The sequence below is a fragment of the Protopterus annectens genome, chromosome 12.part0 (assembly GCF_019279795.1).
Source record: "Protopterus annectens isolate FY-2018-M chromosome 12.part0, PAN1.0, whole genome shotgun sequence".
NCBI lineage: Eukaryota > Metazoa > Chordata > Ceratodontiformes > Protopteridae > Protopterus > Protopterus annectens.
The window spans coordinates 831,824,945-831,846,292 of NC_056746.1; the positions used below are offsets into that span (position 1 = coordinate 831,824,945).

Sequence of the window (21,348 nt, forward strand, 5' to 3'; positions counted from 1 at the left end):
GTTTTATCAAATGTTTTCTACCAGATAATTCTGAATTTGTATTTTTCTTGGTCTGGGGACCATAGTTTTGTATTATAACTCATAATAGTGAGAAAAGTTTGAATTGAGCCTCATTAATTACATTTTTACTGCTGCATTTTACTTGGTCTGGGGATCTTAGTCTATTCTTGTAGTATCATTCACAATTGTGAGAGCACTGTGAATAGACATTTCTACTGCATTTTTTTTCTGTTTGCATTTTACTCATTCTGGGTATTTAGTCTTCTAGAATCACTCACAATACTGAGATAATTGTAAATTGCTGCAGGATATGGTATATATAGGGCATCCTGTGTAAAACTTCACCAAATAATTCATGCAGACACCAGTAAATATTTCCATACCGGATCGGTCGAGGCCCGGATTAACAACGATTGCCACCAGTACTGTTAGCCAACAGGGTGCTGGCAGAAATTGGGCTACTGTTGGCTGAAGAAGGAGAAGAGGCAGAAGGTATGGCTGAAGGCAAGAAGAGAGGAGAAAGACTAGAACTGTGGTAGTGAGGGTCAGAACTTTGAATGTTGGCAGAATGACTAGTATAGGGAGAGAGCTAGCTGATATGATGGACAGAAGGAAGGTTGATATATTGTGTGTGCAAGAGACCAGATGGAAAGGGAGTAAGGCTAGGTGTATTGGAGGTGGGTTCAAATTGTTTTATTATGGTGTGGATGGGAAGAGAAATGGCGTAGGAGTTATCCTGAAAGAACAGTATGCTAAGAGTATTTTGGAGGTGAAAAGAGTGTCAGATAGAGTGATGTTTATGAAGCTGGAAATTGATGGTGTATTGATAAATGTTGTTAGTGCATATGCTCTACAAGTTGGGTGTGTGATGGATGAGAAAGAAAAATTTTGGAGTGAATTGGATGAAGTGGTGATGACTGTACCCAAGGGTGAGAGAGTGGTGATTGGAGCAGATTTCAATGGGCATGCTGGTGAAGGGAACAGAGGGGATGAGGAAGTGATGGGTAGGTATGGTGTTAAACAAAGGAATGCAGAAGGTCAGATGGTAGTGGATTTTGTGAAAAGGATGGACATGGCTGTGGTGAATACATATTTTAACAAGAGGGAGGAACATAGGGTGACATACAAGAGTGGAGGAAGATACACACAGGTGGATTATATCATATGTAGGAGTGCCAGTTTGAAGGAAGGAGTGCCAGTTTGAAGGAGATTGGAGACTGTAAAGTGGTGACCGGGAAAGAGTACTTAGGCAGCAAAGGATGGTGGTTTGTAGGATGACGTTGGTGATCAAGAAGAGGAGGAGGAGTGTGAGGGCAGCACCAAGGATCAAATGGTGGAAATTGAAAAAGGGTAATTGTGAGGTGGAGTTCAGGGATGAGTTAAGACAGGCACTGGGTAGCAGTGAAGAGTTACCAAATAGCTGGGTAACTACAGCAGAGCTAGTAAGGGAGACAGCTAGAAAGGTGCTTGGTATGACATCTGGACAGAGGAAGGACGACAAGGAGACATGGTGGTGGAATAAGGAAGTACAGAAGAGTATACAGAGAAAGAGGCTGACAAAGAAGAAGTGGGATTGTCAGAGAGATGAAGAAAGTAGATAGGTGTATAAGGACATGAGGTGCATGGCAAAGAGAGAGGTGGCGAAGGCTAAGGATAAGGCATATGAAGAGTTGTATGAAAGGTTGGACCCTAAGGAGGGAGAAAAATACCTGTACCAATTGGCTAGACAGAGGGACCGAGCTAGGAAAGATGTGCAGCAGGTAAAGGTGATAAAGGATAATGAGGGAAACATACTCACAAGTGAGGAGAGTGTGTTGAGGAGATGGAAAGAGTACTTTGAGGGGTTGATGAATGAAGAGAATGAGAGGGAGAGAAGGTTGGATGATGTGGGGATAGCGAATCATGAAGTACAATGGATTAGCAAGGAGGAAGTAAGGATAGCTATGAAGAGGATGAAGAATGGAAAGGCTGTTGGTCCAGATGACATACCTGTGGAAGCAAGGAGGTGTTTAGGTGAAATGGCAGAGGAGTTTTTAACCAGATTGTTTAATGAAATCTTGGAAAGTGAGAGGATGCCTGAGGAATGGAGAAGAAGTATTTTGGTACCGATTTTTAAGAATAAGGGTGATGTAGTAACTACAGAGGGATTAAATTGATCAATCACAGCATGAAGTTATGGGAAAGAGTAGTGGAAGCTAGGTTAAGAAGGGACGTGATGATTAGTGATCAGCAGTATGGTTTCATGCCAGGAAAGAGCACTACAGATGCAATGTTTACTCTGAGAGTGTTGATGGAGAAGTACAGAGAAGGTCAGAAGGAGTTGCATTGTGTTTTTGTAGACTTAGAGCAAGCATATGACAGTGTACTTAGAGAGGAGTTGTGGTACTGTATGAGGAAATCGAGAGTGTCAGAGAAGTATGTAAGAGTGGTACAGGATATGTACAAGGGTAGTGTGACAGCGGTGAGGTCTGCGGTGGGAGTGACGGATGCATTTAAGGTGGAGGTGGGATTACATCAAGGATCAGCTCTGAGCCCTTTCTTATTTGCAATGGTGATGGACAGGTTGACAGATGAGATCAGACAGGAGACCCCGTGGACTATGATGTTTGCAGATGACATTGTGATCTGTAGTGAGAGTAGGGAGCAGGTGGAGATGACCCTGGAGAGATGCTCTAGAGAGAAAATGAATAAAGGTCAGCAGGATTAAGACAGAATATATGTGTGTGAATGAGAGGGAGGATAGAGGAATGTTGAGGATGCAAGGAGTAGAGGTGGCGAAAGTGGATGAGATTAAATACTTGGGACCAATAGTTCAGAGTAATGGTGAGTGTGGAAGAGAGGTGAAGAAGAGAGTACAGGCAGGATGGAGTGGGTGGAGAAGAGTGTCAGGAGTGATTTGTGACAGATGAGTACCAGTACGAGTGAAAGGGAAGGTCTACAAGACGGTATTGAGACCAGCTATGTTATATGGGTTGGAGACAGTGGCACTGACAAAAAGGCAGGAGTTTGAGCTGGATGTGGCAGAGTTAAAGATGTTAAGATTTGCACTGGGTGTGACGAGGGTGGACAGGATTAGGACTAAGTATATTAGAGGGTCAGCCCAGGTTGGAAGGTTTGGAGACAAAGCCAGAGGCAAGATTATGTTGGTTTGGACATGAGCTGAGGAGGGATGCTGAGTATATTGAGAAGAAGATGCTAAGGATGAAGCTACCAGGTAACAGGAAAAGAGGAATGCTTAAGATAAGGTTTATGGATGTGGTGAGAGAGGACATGCAGGTGGTTGCTGTGACAGAGCAAGATGCAGAGGACTGGAAGAAATGGAAACAGATGATCCACTGTGGCAACCCCTAACGGGAACTGCCGAAAGAAGATGATGATGATATACATATATATATATATATATATATATATATATATATATAGAGAGAGAGAGTGTGAGACAAACACACACACACACACACACACACACACACACACACACACACACACACACACACACACACGCACATTCTTATACTGCATTGTTCCTGTTTAATGATTGGATTCCTTTCTAACTCATCTCCTATAACCTGTGCAGTATTGATTTACAATGCCATGTTTATATACAGGCACCTAGAGTTGTAATTTTGCATATAAAACATTGTCTGCTATTTTCTCAAATATCAAGCTGAGTGTAGAGCAGCTAGTTTGCCCACTGTGCAGCATTACCCCAAGAGTGTTGCTTTAGATCAGTTCTAGACCTCTCCCCCAAGCCCATCAACTCCAAACCCTGATTAGAGCATCCCTCATAGAAAACAAAAAGGTGGACCCAATGCCATTGATGTGCACTTTCCCACTATCTCTGTAGGCAGTTTGGTAGAAATGGCCATCATGAAACAATGCAGCAATTGTATCATGTTTACTAACAACCACCTTATTTTCAACTAGACTTACACAGTATGAGGGAGATGTAATTACATTATGTCTTTGGAGGCAATGCTCTCGCATACAGGCACTGATATCTCCAAACACATGCTACACCTACTATGGATCAGACACATAAACTCGCATTTGTTGAGGTTCTTAAATGGAGTCTCCCAGACCTCAAAGGCTTCCCATATGCTGCACTCAACAACCTCCTAAACACCCTACAAAGACAACACTTCACAGAACATATACAACCACATCTCACAACGTCTCAGCCTCCAAGCCCTTAAGACAGACTGCCACACAACCTAATATGTTGTCACTGGAGACTCAGTTGCGAGACACACAGTCATTTGCCTATCGGGGCAAGGGTCTGCCAGATTACACATGCCATGCACTCAGGACATTGAACCACAAGTATCATTATGACTCTGTCATAGTCCATGGGGGTTCTGGACTTGTGAAGACCGACATACTAGAGCTTTCAGAATATGTGTCCCAGGCAGGTATGAACCTAGCACTGAGCAGCATTCTACCTTCTCCTAGGATGATGCCACAATATAAACAGTAGATGATTGACTTTAACTCTTGGATTAGTTACTCACATCATTCTAAGGGGGTCCAGTATTTGTCAGCTTGGGAGGACATGATTGACAGTCCATGTTGCTTTGCCAGGAATGGTCTGCATCTGTCCTCACTAGGGTTTCAGATATTGGCCAAGACATTATCTACCCCTAAAGTGCCTTCTTTAGCCAATGTCAATCTGATAAACCTTCCAACATGATAAATTCTACACAACATAAACAAACGTGTTACAGCTCAGTGCTAGGAGTCTCAACAAGACAATCCACTCCTCACCCTGGAGAGTGTTGACAACTGTGCAATTACTGCGATATGGTTTAAAGGTGAGGAAGGCACCCTGGCAGTACAAGGCTATAATGCCTTTCACACATTTAGACCAGCTACTGCACAAGTAGGAACAAGAGGTGGAGGTGTATCAATCTACATAAAAAGTAAGCACACCTCAAGACTGGTCAAACAACATGACATGCTTGAACTACTTCATGTCCAGCTAAAGTCCAATAATATATTGCTAGCTATAGGTCCCTATCTATGATCCAGGTTAACCATACCATGCACTCACAATTCAACATAACACCATATTCATGAGTGATTTCAGCTATCCTATACAATCAGTAATATGCAGGCTTAAAGATTCTTGGATTTTGTCAATGCAAACACTCTGGAACAACTAGTCTGCATACTGGGGATGCAAATATCCTGGCTTTGGTACTCCCAAAGTGAGGGAATGTTGCACTTCCCCTCTTACATAATGTTCTCACTGGTGAGATCAGATTACTAAGCAGTCACCCTTGAAATAAATAGGAAGGTTGAACTCCCAGCAAACCCCCAAACTTTTAAGAACTTTTACAAGGTTAACTGTCTCCTATTAAATGATGGCATAGCTAAATTTCAGGTCCTTCAAAACTCAGATAACATGGTGGCCTATGCAGAAGTGTTTACAGAAACCTTGTACAAGCATGTAAATAACTGCATATAAACAGCAGTACCAAACCGAAATTAACTTAAGACAAACTCTCAAAACAAGCCACTGTGGTGGACACCCCTCAAAAGAAAGAAAATCCTGTCTGAAAATAGGAAGATCTGTGCCTGAAATACAAAAAACTCCCTCATCAGTCTCAACAAGCAATTTAGCAACTTTAAGGCAAAAATATCCTCCCAAACTAAGGATAACCATAAGGCAATTTTCCATTATATATGTAACCTTAAAGGGAACACCTTACAGTTTGTTGAACTCATAGTAAATGGAACTTCCTAAACTGAACCAGAGGATATAGCAAATTGTCTAGCCAATAAATTTAGCTCCAATTTCACCCACAGTCCCCCCCCCACCCAGAAAATACCCTGAATACCCTGTACCACCTTTCCCCCAACTATCACTAAAGAACAGGTCCACACTTCACTCTCCAGAGCTAAAAACACTGAATTGCTGGGTCCTGATAATATCACAGGATGACTCCTAAATACCTTGAAACATGACTTGTGCAGGCCCACGAGAATCTCTATTCAACCCCGGTCTCCAAACAGGCTTCGGCCCTAGGGAATGGAAGACTACATCAGCCATCTAGGGAAGGTACTTGGAGGATTTTAGCTGCTTGATGTTAAAGCATTGTCACAGTTGCTGCTTTATTCTGGCCATAAAGGGAGCCCCTTTAATTAGTATTTCCTTTGGTATTATTTCCTTGGAAAATAATAAGACTAGCTCCATGGCTAATACATTAATAGCTTTATATAGCTGGTAGCTTCAGGTTATTTATTTGCAAAGCCCAAAGTAACAAAAAATATTGAAATCTATAGCTGTATTTTCCCAACTGCCTGACAAAGCTTACTGTCATACATTCAAATGGCACCTCTATCATAGGTATTGTAATCAAAGAACTTTTTTAAAACTGGATGAGGATCTATCTTCATTCACTCGGGGCATTCAGCACAGAAGTTCTCAATTTCTTTCATTATTCCTGGTTTTTATAGAATCCACATTTTAGTTTTGCCCACACCTAAGTGATCCCTTAGCATGTGTTGTCTCATCACTAAGTTTCTGAACCTTTGATGCCAACAGCTGGTATACTACTTTCTATATGCACTAACTGATTCTGTACATCAAATCAATTTACAAGTCAAAGTATGGGTGAAAACAAAAAACATCTTGCTCAACTCCTTCCTAATAGCACTTGGTATATTTTCCATTGCTCTGCTTTATGTCATCTTCCCACTGTGCCTTTTTGAAATTCAACTTGCTTATGTGAGGGTCAGCTAATTTATGAGTATCCTTAAGGCCAGACTGCCATGAGATGGAAGGCACTGCCTCCTCTCCTACAGCAAAGGCACTGGGTTACTCAGTGTCTAGTTATTCTCCCACAAATGGAAACATACCAGTATTCTTTACAGTCAGTAGCTGGTTTTACATTATGAAACTGATGCACAGAACCTTTTTTTTTTTTTTGCTTATAGGTCCTATATTTTGGCTCAACAGGACTGTTACTAGGTTGCTGAACAAGTTTATTTTTGTCCCTTAGCACACACTTCCTTCTTATTTTTCTTGCTTCCCTATGTTGCTCGTCCTAAGTCTCTGTATGAATGAATGACAGCCTCTTGATTTCTTTTTCCTCACTAGGTGGTTCTCCCTTTGCAGATGATTTATCTTAATTTACTTACAGATACCTGTTGCCTAGAGTCTTAGCCCTTGAGGTTTCTGCCTTAGACTGACAGAAATGGGTTTAGAACTCTGGGAGGTACTGTTTCTCCCTGTTTAACTACCTTGGCATGATCTTGTTGCTATATGTCTCCTTTTCAACACTGACCAGCTGTTTAGAAAACCTCATTTCGTACACTTTCTGTTTTTGCTTACAGAAGTTTCGAATTCATCTCATGCTGTGTATTTGTTATGCTGCTTATCCTCATTTTCTTAGACTACACCCACATATTCAGGGTTCCCTCGTGTCATTTCTGCTAGTGACTTAATCTCTCTGCATTGCTATCCCTCTGGGCTGCAATAGTTTAATGTAAGTCCCTTCTTTCTTCAGGTTCTTTTGTTGGGGCCTCCTCTGTCATAGATGTATGCTGACAAATCTCTTTAACTGGGGTAGGCTCACTCTCCGGTTTTTGTACCTTTAGGACTTTCTAAGCCTATACCTCTGTTTTTGTTGGATTCATACATTCTAATCAGTGCTTATGGTAGTACCTTCCCCCAATTTCTCTAGGGTTAGTAGTGGCACGCTGCATTATTCATCTCCTGCCTCTCCTACCAACACTAAAGGGTGCTATATTAAAAGAAATGCCTTCTATTCATTGCTTCATTAACTTGTAACAGTGGGGAAATATTTCCTGTTGAAGAATAACTATAAAATATACAGCCATTGTAACATAAATAAAGGATGCAGATCACACTAGCAGAAATGCATTTAGATGAACAGTAGTTTAAGGGAAAGTCCATTAGGAGACTCGATCAAAGTTGAAAGATATAGAGATCATTTAATGGGATCATAGCTGCTGGACAATACAGATGTTACTTAATCCATGCCTATTTATGATACAGTATATAGAAATATAGAAACTGACAGCCAAAAAGGGATCACAAAGGTTAATTACATGAATGCATACATTCTGCTATGAGTTCATACATAAATTACAGATAGTACAATGTATACACAAGCCCAAGATAATGCAGACATTAAATATTCTGTTAATAGACATTTCTTAGACTGGAATCATTTTAAGGACTTGTGGAAGGTGTTCTCAATTATATGCTTAAATAAAGTAGTAGCACTGATACATTTCAAAACCAAGTGGATCAGTTTCTTCTGATTATCAAGCTCTAAAATCTCTGGAACAAAAAAAAAAAAAAAGGAAAACAAAACACAAAAACAAAAACAAAAAAAATTTTCTAGCGCAGAACTACCTTAATTAATTTTAAGATATGTGCGTTGGAAGCTTTGCTTACATTTTGTAAGACACAGTAGTCCTCAGTGATGATTAAGTAACAGATAAACAGCCTTCACTTAGACTAGTCTGTAAGGATAGATAGCATAAAGACATAGCCTACCAGTGGGTCAACATGAGTGTCTGTGTGTTCCCCCTCAGAAGAACAGGCGGAGCACTGACGTGAACAGTCAGCCTTTACAGAATACGATAATCCAAGAGAGAGAATCATTGCCAGTGTGTACCACTCCATGTCCTAAACTGGTGCACCTATGAAAGCAGGAAAACAAAAATATGAAAAAAGGCATCACAAATGCATAAATTATCATATCATGTTTTATTACAAGAGTCTCTAGGGAGCAGGGGGTTACTTTTTTCAGTGCTTCCATCATCCTCCTCAGTATACAACAAACCCTATGTGTCTTTAGCAACAAGTAGATCTACATCTAAAACAAGACTCTCCGGTCTCTAAATTTGTGGTAAGAAACTGTGGTACTAAATATATCAATAACTAATAAAAGCACATGACTGGCTGTACTAAATGTATCAACAACCAATAAAAGCACATGACTGACTGCACTAACTATATCAATAACTAATAAAAGTACATGAATGCCTGTACTAAATACATCAATAACTAATAAAAGCACATGACTGGCTGTACTAACTATAGCAATAACTAATAAAAGTACATGAATGGCTGTACTAACTATATCAATAACTAATAAAAGTACATGAATGCCTGTACTAAATACATCAATAACTAATAAAAGCACATGACTGGCTGTACTAACTATATCAATAACTAATAAAAGTACATGAATGGCTGTACTAAATACATCAATAACTAATAAAAGCACATGACTGGCTGTACTAACTATATCAATAACTAATAAAAGTACATGAATGGCTGTACTAAATACATCAATAACCAATAAAAGCACATGACTGTACTAACTATATCAATAACTAATAAAAGTACATGAATGGCTGTACTAAATACATCAATAACTAATAAAAGCACATGACTGGCTGTACTAACTATATCAATAACTAATAAAAGTACATGAATGGCTGTACTAAATACATCAATAACTAATAAAAGCACATGACTGGCTGTACTAACTATATCAATAACTAATAAAAGTACATGAATGGCTGTACTAAATACATCAATAACTAATGAAAGCACATGACTGGCTGTACTAACTATATCAATAACTAATAAAAGTACATGAATGGCTGTACTAAATACATCAATAACTAATGAAAGCACATGACTGGCTGTACTAACTATATCAATAACTAATAAAAGTACATGAATGGCTGTACTAAATACATCAATAACTAACAAAAGCACATGACTGGCTGTACTAACTATATCAATAACTAATAAAAGTACATGAATGGCTGTACTAAATACATCAATAACTAATAAAAGCACATGACTAGCTATACTAAATGTATGAATAACTAATAAAAGCACATGACTGGCTGTACTAAATATATCAATAACTAATAAAAGCACATGACTGGCTGTACTAAATATATCAATAACTAATAAAAGCACATGAATGGCTGTACTAAATACATCAATAACTAATAAAAGCACATGACTGGCTGTACTAAATACATCAATAAGTAATAAAAGCACATGACTGGCTGTACTAAATATATCAATAACTAATAAAAGCACATGACTGGCTGTACTAAATACATCAATAAGTAATAAAAGCGCATGACTGGCTGTACTAAATACATCAATAACTAATAAAAGTACATGACTGGCTGTACTAAATACATCAATAAGTAATAAAAGCACATGACTGGCTGTACTAAATATATCAATAACTAATAAAAGCACATGACTGGCTGTACTAAATACATCAATAACTAATAAAAGCACATGACTGGCTGTACTAAATACATCAATAACTAATAAAAGCACATGACTGGCTGTACTAAATACATCAATAAGTAATAAAAGCACATGACTGGCTGTACTAAATATATCAATAACTAATAAAAGCACATGACTGGCTGTACTAAATACATCAATAAGTAATAAAAGCACATGACTGGCTGTACTAAATACATCAATAACTAATAAAAGTACATGACTGGCTGTACTAAATACATCAATAACTAATAAAAGTACATGACTGGCTGTACTAAATACATCAATAAGTAATAAAAGCACATGACTGTCTGTAGTACAAAGCATGTGCAGAACATTAAGGGCAAAACTGAAAGGGACTTTATCAGACAGTCAGAGTGCAGGTTGAGGAAACAATATCTTATTCAGTTCAATATGCATGTCTTTAAAAATTTCCTAGAAAATTGGATATACAATGTGCACCCTTCCCTTGGTGACTGACAGTTCTGGAACTGTCAGGATTCATTATGCTCACGTATTCAACAAATTTAAATTGAAAACAGCATAGTATTTAGTATACAATCCTTTCTTCTTTTAGATTTAGGATTGAAACAAGATAAATTTCAGTGGTCATACAGAAACTGGCGATTGACTACCTTGAATATCGAGCCCCTCTGCTTAATAACCTATAACAGATTGAAGAGAACTGCATAATTTCAGTCTCTTTTAACAATTTAATCCATTTTCATTATTTTTATTTTTTTCTCCCTGTAAGTTTTGAAAAAAAAAGATTTCAATAACACGTTCATTATTGTTCGTTCTCATTTCCCATCATAGTCTTCTTTTATTGATGTTAATAATTTTCATTTATTCCATTACAGACTTACCTATTCCCATGAACCATTGTGAATATGTACATATATGCATGTCTATATATAGCAGGTTAAGGCTCCATCCTTAAGTACTACAGAACCACCTTGTCTCACTAGCTATTATTAAATAGTAGTTGTGTTGTCACTATAGATATGTAAGTGGGCAAGTGCTATGTTGCTTATAATGAATAATTACACTCAGTATAATACTTTGAATACATTTATAGCAGTTATCTAAGCTAAAGTCAGTAATTATGTTTGCAACTTTGTAACCACTGCCAAAGACAGGCAGTCAAATATTTCCATTTTCTAAAATATTGACAGTGCAGGGATGGAGAGAGAAATATGAGGTAAGATTTTTTATCATGACTATATCCATAGCAAAATATGGGGCTGCACCAGAATTTTGTTTAAGTGCAGCTTTAAATAAGGAGGCGGCAACCATAGCTGTTAACTTTTGTGCACAAGAATCAGGAAGAAAACCAAAAATAACTGGGGGTCAGAGATCTACAATCACTGACAATGTTGTAGCATTACTCTAATTCATTTAGAAAGTTAATAAAATAAGTTTAGCATCAACATATATTTTCTGAATACCTCTCAACTGTCCCGGATTTTCAGGAGAGTCACTGAATCTGATACTAATTTTAGCTCTGTCCCTCTTAATCCCTCCTAAAAATGGTGACTTTTGGAGAAAAGTGGGTGAATAATAATTAACAAATAATGGCAATAATTAGAGCTATAGACTTCTTTTACTTCAAAAATTTTACATTAATTCATATTCTTTTATTCTTTCAGTGTCTCAAGTTAACAGTACTACTATGATTGTCCTTGATTATTTTTGGATTTGCCCCTGATTCCACAGAGACTTGTCCTTGATTGGTTGAAAGCTATGATGTTCTGAACTATAAGAAGTATGAATCTCAAATGTATTACATGTAATCTTCGCTAACTTACAAGAAAATCAAACATTGATATGAAAAGATATGAGGAAAAATCGGAGTAGTTGAGAGGTGTGGCTAGGTAAATGCTCTAGCAAGACTATGAAAGCATAAGAAGGAGCTGATGTCCAAAATAATCCCAGAGTAGTGAAATTATATTTGATAAAGCATAATGTTTGAAAAGCAGGATTGAACTGCAACTATCGGGCATTTGTTTTAACCCTGATGTAGACCCAGTCCCATCCTGATACAGCTTTGTTTTTATCTTTTCAGTGCCTAAAGATTGGGTCAGATGCTTTTATACATGGAAGTGCAAAGGGCATTCTTAAGTAGGTCTCTGATTAAGCCAGATCTATTCTGTAATAGTTCTGGTTCACTTCCCTAGAAAGAAAAAGCTCTAACAGCTTCTTTAGTTGACTGCCATTTCAACAGTCCCCTTTGTTTCAGGGCTGTTTCATAGAAAGCCCTTACAGAAACAAAAGAGCGCTTCAGTTATTGCAGTAGCTTCTGTATCTGCATATTTTCCCTGTGTACTTTTTTGTAACATGTTGGCTTCAGTGTACAGATGTGACATGTTAAATTAAATACTTCTAAAAACACTTCAGCTCTATAAGGAATATAGTGAAGACATTAAATGTTCACATGCGAAAGAGCAGGATGCAATTTAGTATAAGGCTCTAGTGTGGCTTGTTACAGTACACTTGTTTGTTACACTACACCTGTGATTGTTCCTCGTTCCTTCTACATTTGTACTTGTGAGTTTTGGCTTAGTTGTTTACATGTATTGTAGTGTTTTTCTTTTTTGTATACTGATCTAAGGAAGACAGAGACAGATCTATGTACATATACAAGGCAGGTAAGACCCTGGTTTTAAGCTGCATTCTAATATGTTTAAGAATGATGGCCAAATTCAAGGACAATATGGGTCATTTCCACAACCAGCTTGTTAACTGGTGTCATTCCATGTCGGTCCAGCATGGAACATCATGGGACAAGATATCTGACATGTCACCTTGATTTCTTAGGGATGTTTTCACCTTTCCCATGGGTTTTCCATGAAGGCTAAAACATTTGCTGCTCCCACAGGGCATCTTTTACATAAGTTATGGCTTCTGGACATCCTTGCCTAGCAAATTCTAATTTGGCTGACATTAAGTTAGCAGTTCTTAATGTCAGTACCTGAGGTCATCCTTGCTCTCAAACACATTTATAGTTATGTAATTACTGAAGCTTGAATCCAGCCTGTTGTCAGCACTTCCGCTATATCAGGGTTCAGTGCCTGTCATGCGTTCAGGCTCTATGGGATCTCCAAAGGCATATCTCCATTTATCCAGCAATCATTTCACATTAGACCACAGAAGATGCTAACCTGATATTTCTTGAGGTTCCAGTGACACTTATCAGAACCAGTTGTCACACAATTAGCAAGCACTGTTTTTTTTCCATTGTCTCTGTTCAGCATACTGTAGATTTAAACCAGAACAAAAAAGTAACTATCAAACCTATTTTATTACTCATGAGTGATTTTAACTACCAGCTATCACCTAGCAAATGTATGCCACAAAATAAATAATAATAATAATAATAATAATAATAATAATAATAATAATAATAATATGCATGGAAGTGCCTTCATTTTGTAAACGTTAATTCTCTAGAGGGAATTGTTTTCTTCCACACTAGAGATGTAAACCTCCTGAGACTTACCCTTAACAGTATAGCTTCTGCCTGCCATCTGTAATCATCTCTGACTCTGAATTCTGACCATTATGCTGTTATTTTTTTCATTAAAACTGGTGCCATAGAATCCAAAAATCTAACTAAACTGAGGGACTACTCTAAAGTCAATTACTATATACAATTACATATCATTTCCTGAGAATATGAGAAACTACAAATGAGAAGGCATTGGAAATAACCCAGTACTAATGCCACTGCATGCACCTTCAAATTATTCTCTCATATGGGTTCATAGGCATATACTAGGCTAAAAATCACTAAGGTCTTTATAAGCCTAGCCATGCAACCCAGATGTATCTCATTGGCTATTTTACCTTAGAGGTTATTTTAGGGGATCTATATTAGTTAGGTCATGATTTAACTGCTACTTCTATCTATCAGAGACATAGGTGTCAGACCATGGGTGAATTTCCAGTTTCCTATTCACGGGTCCAGCTTATGCATGAATAGGTTTATGGAAGAGCTCTGCTTCACATAGGTTTAAAGCCTACACCAGAGAATGGGTATTCACTGAGATACCTACCCATCACTCCAATATGTCGTATTTCAATTGCAAGCAAATTTTAAATCCTTGAGTCTAGTAGTTATGATGCTGTTTGTTATGCAGATATGCAAAAGGTCCATCAGGATGGGATCCATGGATGCCTTGTATGGCAAGAATAAATAACCATTCAGCAGGTGATAGGAGACAGAATATAAATATAAAGACAGGGCTTTGAGGTGCACTGTATTTTTTTTCTGAGGAAGCTCTGTGAATGTTCCACTTGTTGGATGTACATACCAAATGGAACATTATACTCAATCATGGCTCTGATGAGGGCTGAGTACAGTGGCCTGATGACTTCTCTGACCTGAGATGCCATGCTCTTACTTATAAGTTGGATGGCATACAATGATTTTCTTACTACCTTAGACACATGTTGATCAAAAGCCATGTTACTATCCACTTGATTCCCCAAATCCCTGACCACAGTGTCTTCTTTTAAGGGTGTTTTATTGATGAGGGAGGTTACTGGGGTGGACAACCTCCCAAAATATGCTATTATGCATTTCTTGGCACTGAGCTTTAAACCATTGGTTGGTTATCAGTCATTTGTCTGTGTTAAACCTACCTGTAAAATGTTAGCATCAGGGGGTTCTATGATTGCTCCCAGCTTGCTATCATCTCCAAACTTGATAAGCCTGAAGCCATTGACATAGGCCACGACTTCTAAAAAATAGATGCCAAAGAGGAGTGAGCCCAGCAGAGTACTGGGGTTCTCCACAGGTGACTATAGAGATGATCTTTCCAATCTTAACCTCCTGGGTCCTATCTGTGAGTCAGCTGGCTATCCAGTGGGGTTACATAGAGGTTTATACCTAATTCCATGAGTTTGTTTGCAATGCCTGAGTAGGGTATTGTAGCATATGTCTTAGAAAGGTCATAGTAGGTGGTATGCATCATTTTGCCCTCATCCATTACCTTGGTGACTTTCTCAAAGAAGTCCACCTGGTTCAGTAGGCATGACCTACCTTTTATGAAACCGGCTGGATTGACTCCTATGTCTGAAGGTTTCCTATGATATTGTTAATCATTTCCATAATAATGTTTCCATGGAGTTGTATATGAAACACATCAGACTAATGGATCCATTGATGGCCCAGCCTTGTGCAGAGGGTTGACTGCTGTGGTCCTCTATTCATGTGGCATGAAGCCTGTTCAGAGGCTATTGTAGAGTAGTGACTCCAGTGGCCTTGACAGGTCATATTTCAGGCTATATATTGGGGCCCATTAAAGCTGTATTTTGGCCTAAGAGGTGATTTGTTTTTTAAGTTAGTTTTGGGTTTACTTCTGGTAGACACAGCCACCTCTATGCAATCATTGACATTTTTGTACAGAACCTATGTGAGTAAGTCTGTGTAGGCTGATGTGTAAATTTGGGTTTGGAGGGGCTTAACATTTTGACAGGTTATTTTTTAATAAAAGGCTGTTTGTCTTGGAGTAGTCCCTAACTGTAACAGGGTTCAATGAGGTACAGAACTGTTTTTTTATTTCAAAGAAGACTGCTTTATGGTCTGACCTTACCAGACAAAACATGACACTGGGAAGGGTGAAGTGTTCTACCATGTTTGTGAGCACCAGGTCCACCATGTTTTGGTCTTCTGATAGGCATAGGCACTATCTGGTCTTAGGTGTTTATATTTATAAAATCTAGGAATCTCTGCACCAGAAAATTTTGGGTTGTGTATGAGTCACAGTTTATGGAGGGATAATTAAAGTCCCAAATGAATATGGTACTTGGTTGAATGATGAGTGTCTCCAGTAGGTCTAAGTATGAGCTATGGGTTTCATGGGTGACCTGTACCTTACTTGGATATAGTACGGCACTTTGTCCATTGTAATCTGGACATGGAGAAACTCCAGCATGTCATCCATTTTAACCTACCTAGATGCATGCTTGTTATTGATGTAGATCAAGACCCCACTTTTAGTCCCTGCCTGTGCAGTTACTGGTCTAATTGTATGGAAGGCACTGAAGCCATGAATTGATGGAGTACTCTCTGTGGCTTTAAACCATGTCCTGGTAACTGCACAGATGTCTGCGTTTTACAGGGTGAGGAGAGCTTGGATGGAGTGGAGTTTCTTGTTCAGAGTCCTGGCATTGAGCAGTAACACATTTCAATTTCCTTGCATAGAGTTTTCTATGCTAGGAGCTTTATCAGTTTAGCATTGCCTAAAAAAGGTTCTATGGGGGAAGACAATATAAAAAGCCTGGAAGAGACAGGTGCAAATCCACATTAGCAAAGCAGTGTGGTTCGTTAAACATGTTCTCCCATTGTATTCCCAGAGAATGACACCAGAAATTAAGCCGTTTATTCAAGTCAGTCATCTTCTGTTCATATTTTGGTATCATCCTTGGTGAAGGTAGAATGCTGCTCAGTGCTAAGACATACCAACCTTTAACACATACAGTCCAACAGTTTCATAATATCTCTATTCATAAAGTTTAGGGAGGTACATCTTGGGTCATTTAAAACTACGTAGACTATTACTGAATCAGTACACCAGTGGGAGGGTTCAGACCCTGCAGCCTTGACACCAGCAGCATTAACCTACTAACCTAACTGATTAGTTAAATTACTGCACTGACCAATGGGAGGGTTCAGACCCTGCAGCCTTGACACCAGCAGCACTAACCTACTAACCTAACTGATTAGTTAAATTACTGCACTGAAGTATCTGATCTCAGCTGTAATAAACACAGTGATCACTTTGAAAGTAAGCCTATAAAGTACAATTTCCACATAACAAAAGTTAAAAGAGATGGAAGAAATTACACGCTGTTTATCAAAAGGACTTAAACATGACTATCAAAACCCTATAGTGTAACAATGTTAGCATTCAGCTTAAGGTTGTCGCTACCACCAAAGAAATCTTTAGTTATATCATGAATCTCAGACATAATATCATGTTCTGTTCTGAGCTAGTATTAAATGGTATCAATTAACTCTGATCCTGAAGCCATTGTTAACATCCTTGCTAAAAAAAATGCTCCTCTTTACATACTTACTCCAGTGTCATTCTACTGCCCACCAACTACCCTTTCTCCTCAAATTACTCCAGAGCAGATGCTATTTACACTGTCTAAAACAAAAATCACTAGCTCCATGGGCTCTGATAGCATCTCTGGTAAGTTGAAAATATATTCTAGTTGAAACTCTTCATAACCTATTCAACACAAGAGACTGCATTGGTTATGTCTTACAGGTTTGTAAAGCTGCCTCAGTGGTGCCAGTACATAAGGGTGTCCTGACAAAATCTTTGTACTTACAGACCCTTAAGCTTCACTAGTATTTCCTGCAAGATCATGGAATGCAGAATTACTGAACTGTCAGACAACAACATACATGATCTACAGACATTGATCCAAACCAGTATGGTGTTCTAAAAGGCAGGTTTTGTCTTCTTATTCTGGCTGACTTCTTTGGAAGGGTTACTGAGGCCCTGGATGAGGCTCAGTCCACCCACACTAGTTATCTTGATTTGACCAATGCCTTTGATGCCATTCCTCATGCAGATACTATAGACAAGCTCAGCAAGCTAAGCATTATCCCTTATGTTATCTATTGGAGAGCTAACAGAGGGACTGGCAGAACCCATACAATTAAGTTAGATGGTAACTCCTCTGTACAGAAAATGCCTCCAATAGTGTCCCACAGGGTTCAGTATTAGGCCACCTCCTCTTTGTCATCTACTTCTCTTATATGAAAGCTGAAGCCAAAAGGCTGCAACTTAAGTCTGCTGATGACTGGAAACTTGGTGCTATTCTGAGCTTCTCCCTGGACCCTTATATGGTTCAGCAGTGCATGATGTAATGACCACAGGGGACATTTAGAGTAAAAAATGTCACATTGTAATATTGGTACCATATAGGGATACTCTTCCTTAAACTTGACACAGTAATTACAGATCTGGGCAGATTTCTTAATACCAAGCTACCCTTTGATCTTCATGTTTCAGTTTTGGTTAGAAAATCTATCTAGTATAGTTAATATCCAAGAGCATCTAGTCTAGGTATAATGAACTCTTAGTTTCTCTTTATACATCCATCATTAGGCCTATAATTGAATACAATACTACTTTTGATATGTTTCTCTCTAAATGCGTTATCCAACTAGAAAGACCTGAGGGATTCCTAACAAAGAGAATTACTTGGTAAGGCTCTCTAATCCACCCATATGAAAAGGTTTCTCTTTATAACCCCGTCTAATACAGGCTATTGCATGGTTATCTCTGCCTGCCCATTCCTGCTATGACCCAGTACTGTTGGATCTTCTCCATCCCCGTGAAATGTAAGCATTGTGAATTCTCATATAAAAAACCTCAGCCTTTACCAGCACATAAAGAGCACCTGTAAGCATTTTATGTTATTCAATTGTTAACCAAGTAACTGTACTGGACACGAGTATCCCTTTCCATGGGTGACCCAGGAGTGCTATCTGGTTCAAATACTTGCTCAGAGTCCCACGGTAGGCATATGGAGATGGAAGGCATCAAGTTCTATAAGATGGACTACAGAAAACAGCTCATTAACATTTTAAAGACTGACTTCTATGCACTAAATGCCACGTACAGCATGACTGACAGCTAACTCAAAGTATCCCTATTTTTTGGAACAGACTCCTGCTGGGGTATAAAGCAAAATAATACCTTCGCTAACTTTAAATCCATACTCAACATGTAGATGAGAAAACTCAAAGTCACCCAAGGGGTTTGTGTTGCATTTCTCTTGGTAGTTAATATATAACAGTTCCGGCTATGCTACTCAATGAGCAGTGAGCAGCTAGACAAACAAATCTATTACTACCTATGAATCTATGGTAGAAATCTTCAAATCCAGCGGACAATCATTAAAAGTAAATCTAACAAGCACTAACATGAAACAAAAATGTTATTGAAGCATTTCTGGCAGCATATGACAGCTTAAGTTATTAGACTAAAACAATGGGTAAAAAGGTCACACAGGAAAACCAACTGTTTAAAAACACAAAAAGAAAATTTATCAAAGCTAGACTTTCCACTGTGTTAAACCTCTTGTATCAGAGGCAACATGGGATATATGCAAATTGCCCTTTAAGGATATCAAATGTTTCAGCTAAATGGCAATTCTGAATGTGCATGACTTTTTCTTTTACTTTTAAGTCTATTTATGGACAATTTCAGACCAATAAACCCAAACCCTCTAGCTGTGGACATGCATGTTTCTGCCTTCTTATGGCATCATCAGCACAGCATAAGAGGAATGTTTGACTTTTGGAAACACAGGGTTCTCTTACCCAACTAATATCCATAAACATTAGAGTATCTACAAAATATCCCAACTAACAAACTAAAACAATGAGTAAAAAGGTATTAGCAAAAAGAAAAAGAAAAACATAACCTTCCTGCAATTACTCACAAAATGACACCCTTTTACATAAGAAGATTACAGTATCAAGTTGACTGATGAAATACTTATCTAGAGTGCTACAAAGCAGCATCAGGACAGACAACCAATCATGTTGTTGGAGAGACTGAGGCTGTGAAATACTTATCTAGAGTGCTACAAAGCAGCATCAGGACAGACAGCCAATCATGTTGTTGGAGAGACTGAGGCTGTGAAACACTTATCTAGAGTGCTACAAAGCAGCATCGGGACAGACAACCAATCATGTTGTTGGAGAGACTGAGGCTGTGAAATACTTATCTAGAGTGCTACAAAGCAGCATCTGGACAGACAACCAATCATGTTGTTGGAGAGACTGAGGCTGCAGGGTCTGAAAGCTCAAGAATTACAATTATCAAATAGGAGCCACTTCTCTGAAGCATGTGAGACTTGTGTTGACTGGTAGCAGCTACTACCAGATGATGGAAATTTCATGCAATTGTGAGATCATCTGTGTAGTGGTAAAGTAAGTAATGTATAGATTTTTTTCTTATTTGTATAAATTCTTCAAACTGCTAATACATAATGAACTGAAAGTGTTTTTTACATTAATGTTTAAAATTGAATCACAGGTTGGTTTTAAAATCCATATCCTGTATGCAATCGTAATGTCTTTCAGTACATCTCCACTGACAGAGGTGCACTAATGTTATACATTTTGGTGTTGCCAAACAAATGTGCTTTTCCGCTTCAAGGTAAAGTGATGTAATGCCTCACAAACTTGTAAAGACAGATGCAAGAGTTTGTACAAAACTGGACAATGGACTATACAGAGGAAAGAGTATGTGTTAGAAAGTGGCGAGCTACATTTCATGAGATTTTGAAGCGAAGAAAGTTGCGACTTTCATATAAAGTGTGGTCTTTGACTTCTGACTTGTAAATTATGATACATGTATAAATTACTTACTCTTGTTCAGTTTACAACAGTATACTGTATTCTTTTGTAAGTGGAGGAAGAGTTCAATCCTATCTCCCCCTACATATATGTGGTGTAATACATTTTCTTCAGTATGATTTACTAAGTAAAGTATGGTTAAATTAATGTATTCTTCAACATCTATTGGGTGATTCTTAGGAATAGTACAATATCTGGAAATGGTACAGAATCTGTCAACGATTATTTCACATTTGTCAGAGATCTCCAGTCTATTAGAAATGGTGCCAGACCATAATGCAGTATGATATTGGCCAGATAATCAAGAAAGGAGTTTGGAGTTGCTTAAGAAATTAGTAGCCACAGCATCGACGCTGAAGTACCATGGCATGACAGTACCCCTATCCTTATAAGTTAGTACACGTAAACAATACCCCTATTCTTATAAGTTAGTGCACATAAACAATACCCCTATCCATATAAGTTAGTGCAGGTAAACAATACTGATCCTTATAAGTTAGTGCATGTCAGCAACAGTTAGGAGCAGTCTTATCACCTCTGCATCCAGGCAGTGCCTGTCGCACAGAAGCACAATGTACACAGAAAAATAAATGCTATCAATTTTTTTCAGATGTCAAAAGTTCCATGGTGCAGTAGAATCTGACCACAAACC

At 38.4% G+C, this 21,348-nt stretch overlaps 1 protein-coding gene across 3 annotated transcripts in view; it reads right to left on the bottom strand.

Moving 5' to 3' along the window:
• PDYN (prodynorphin) overlaps positions 1-21,348 on the bottom strand; it is a 362,456-nt gene that overhangs the window by 222,212 nt on the left and 118,896 nt on the right. For all 3 annotated transcript variants that reach the window (XM_044089874.1, XM_044089876.1, XM_044089875.1), the window contains exon 2: positions 8,531-8,676. In XM_044089874.1, coding sequence (XP_043945809.1) covers positions 8,531-8,659 — 129 coding nt within the window. In that variant the 5' untranslated portion in view covers positions 8,660-8,676. The remainder of the gene's footprint in view (positions 1-8,530; positions 8,677-21,348) is intronic.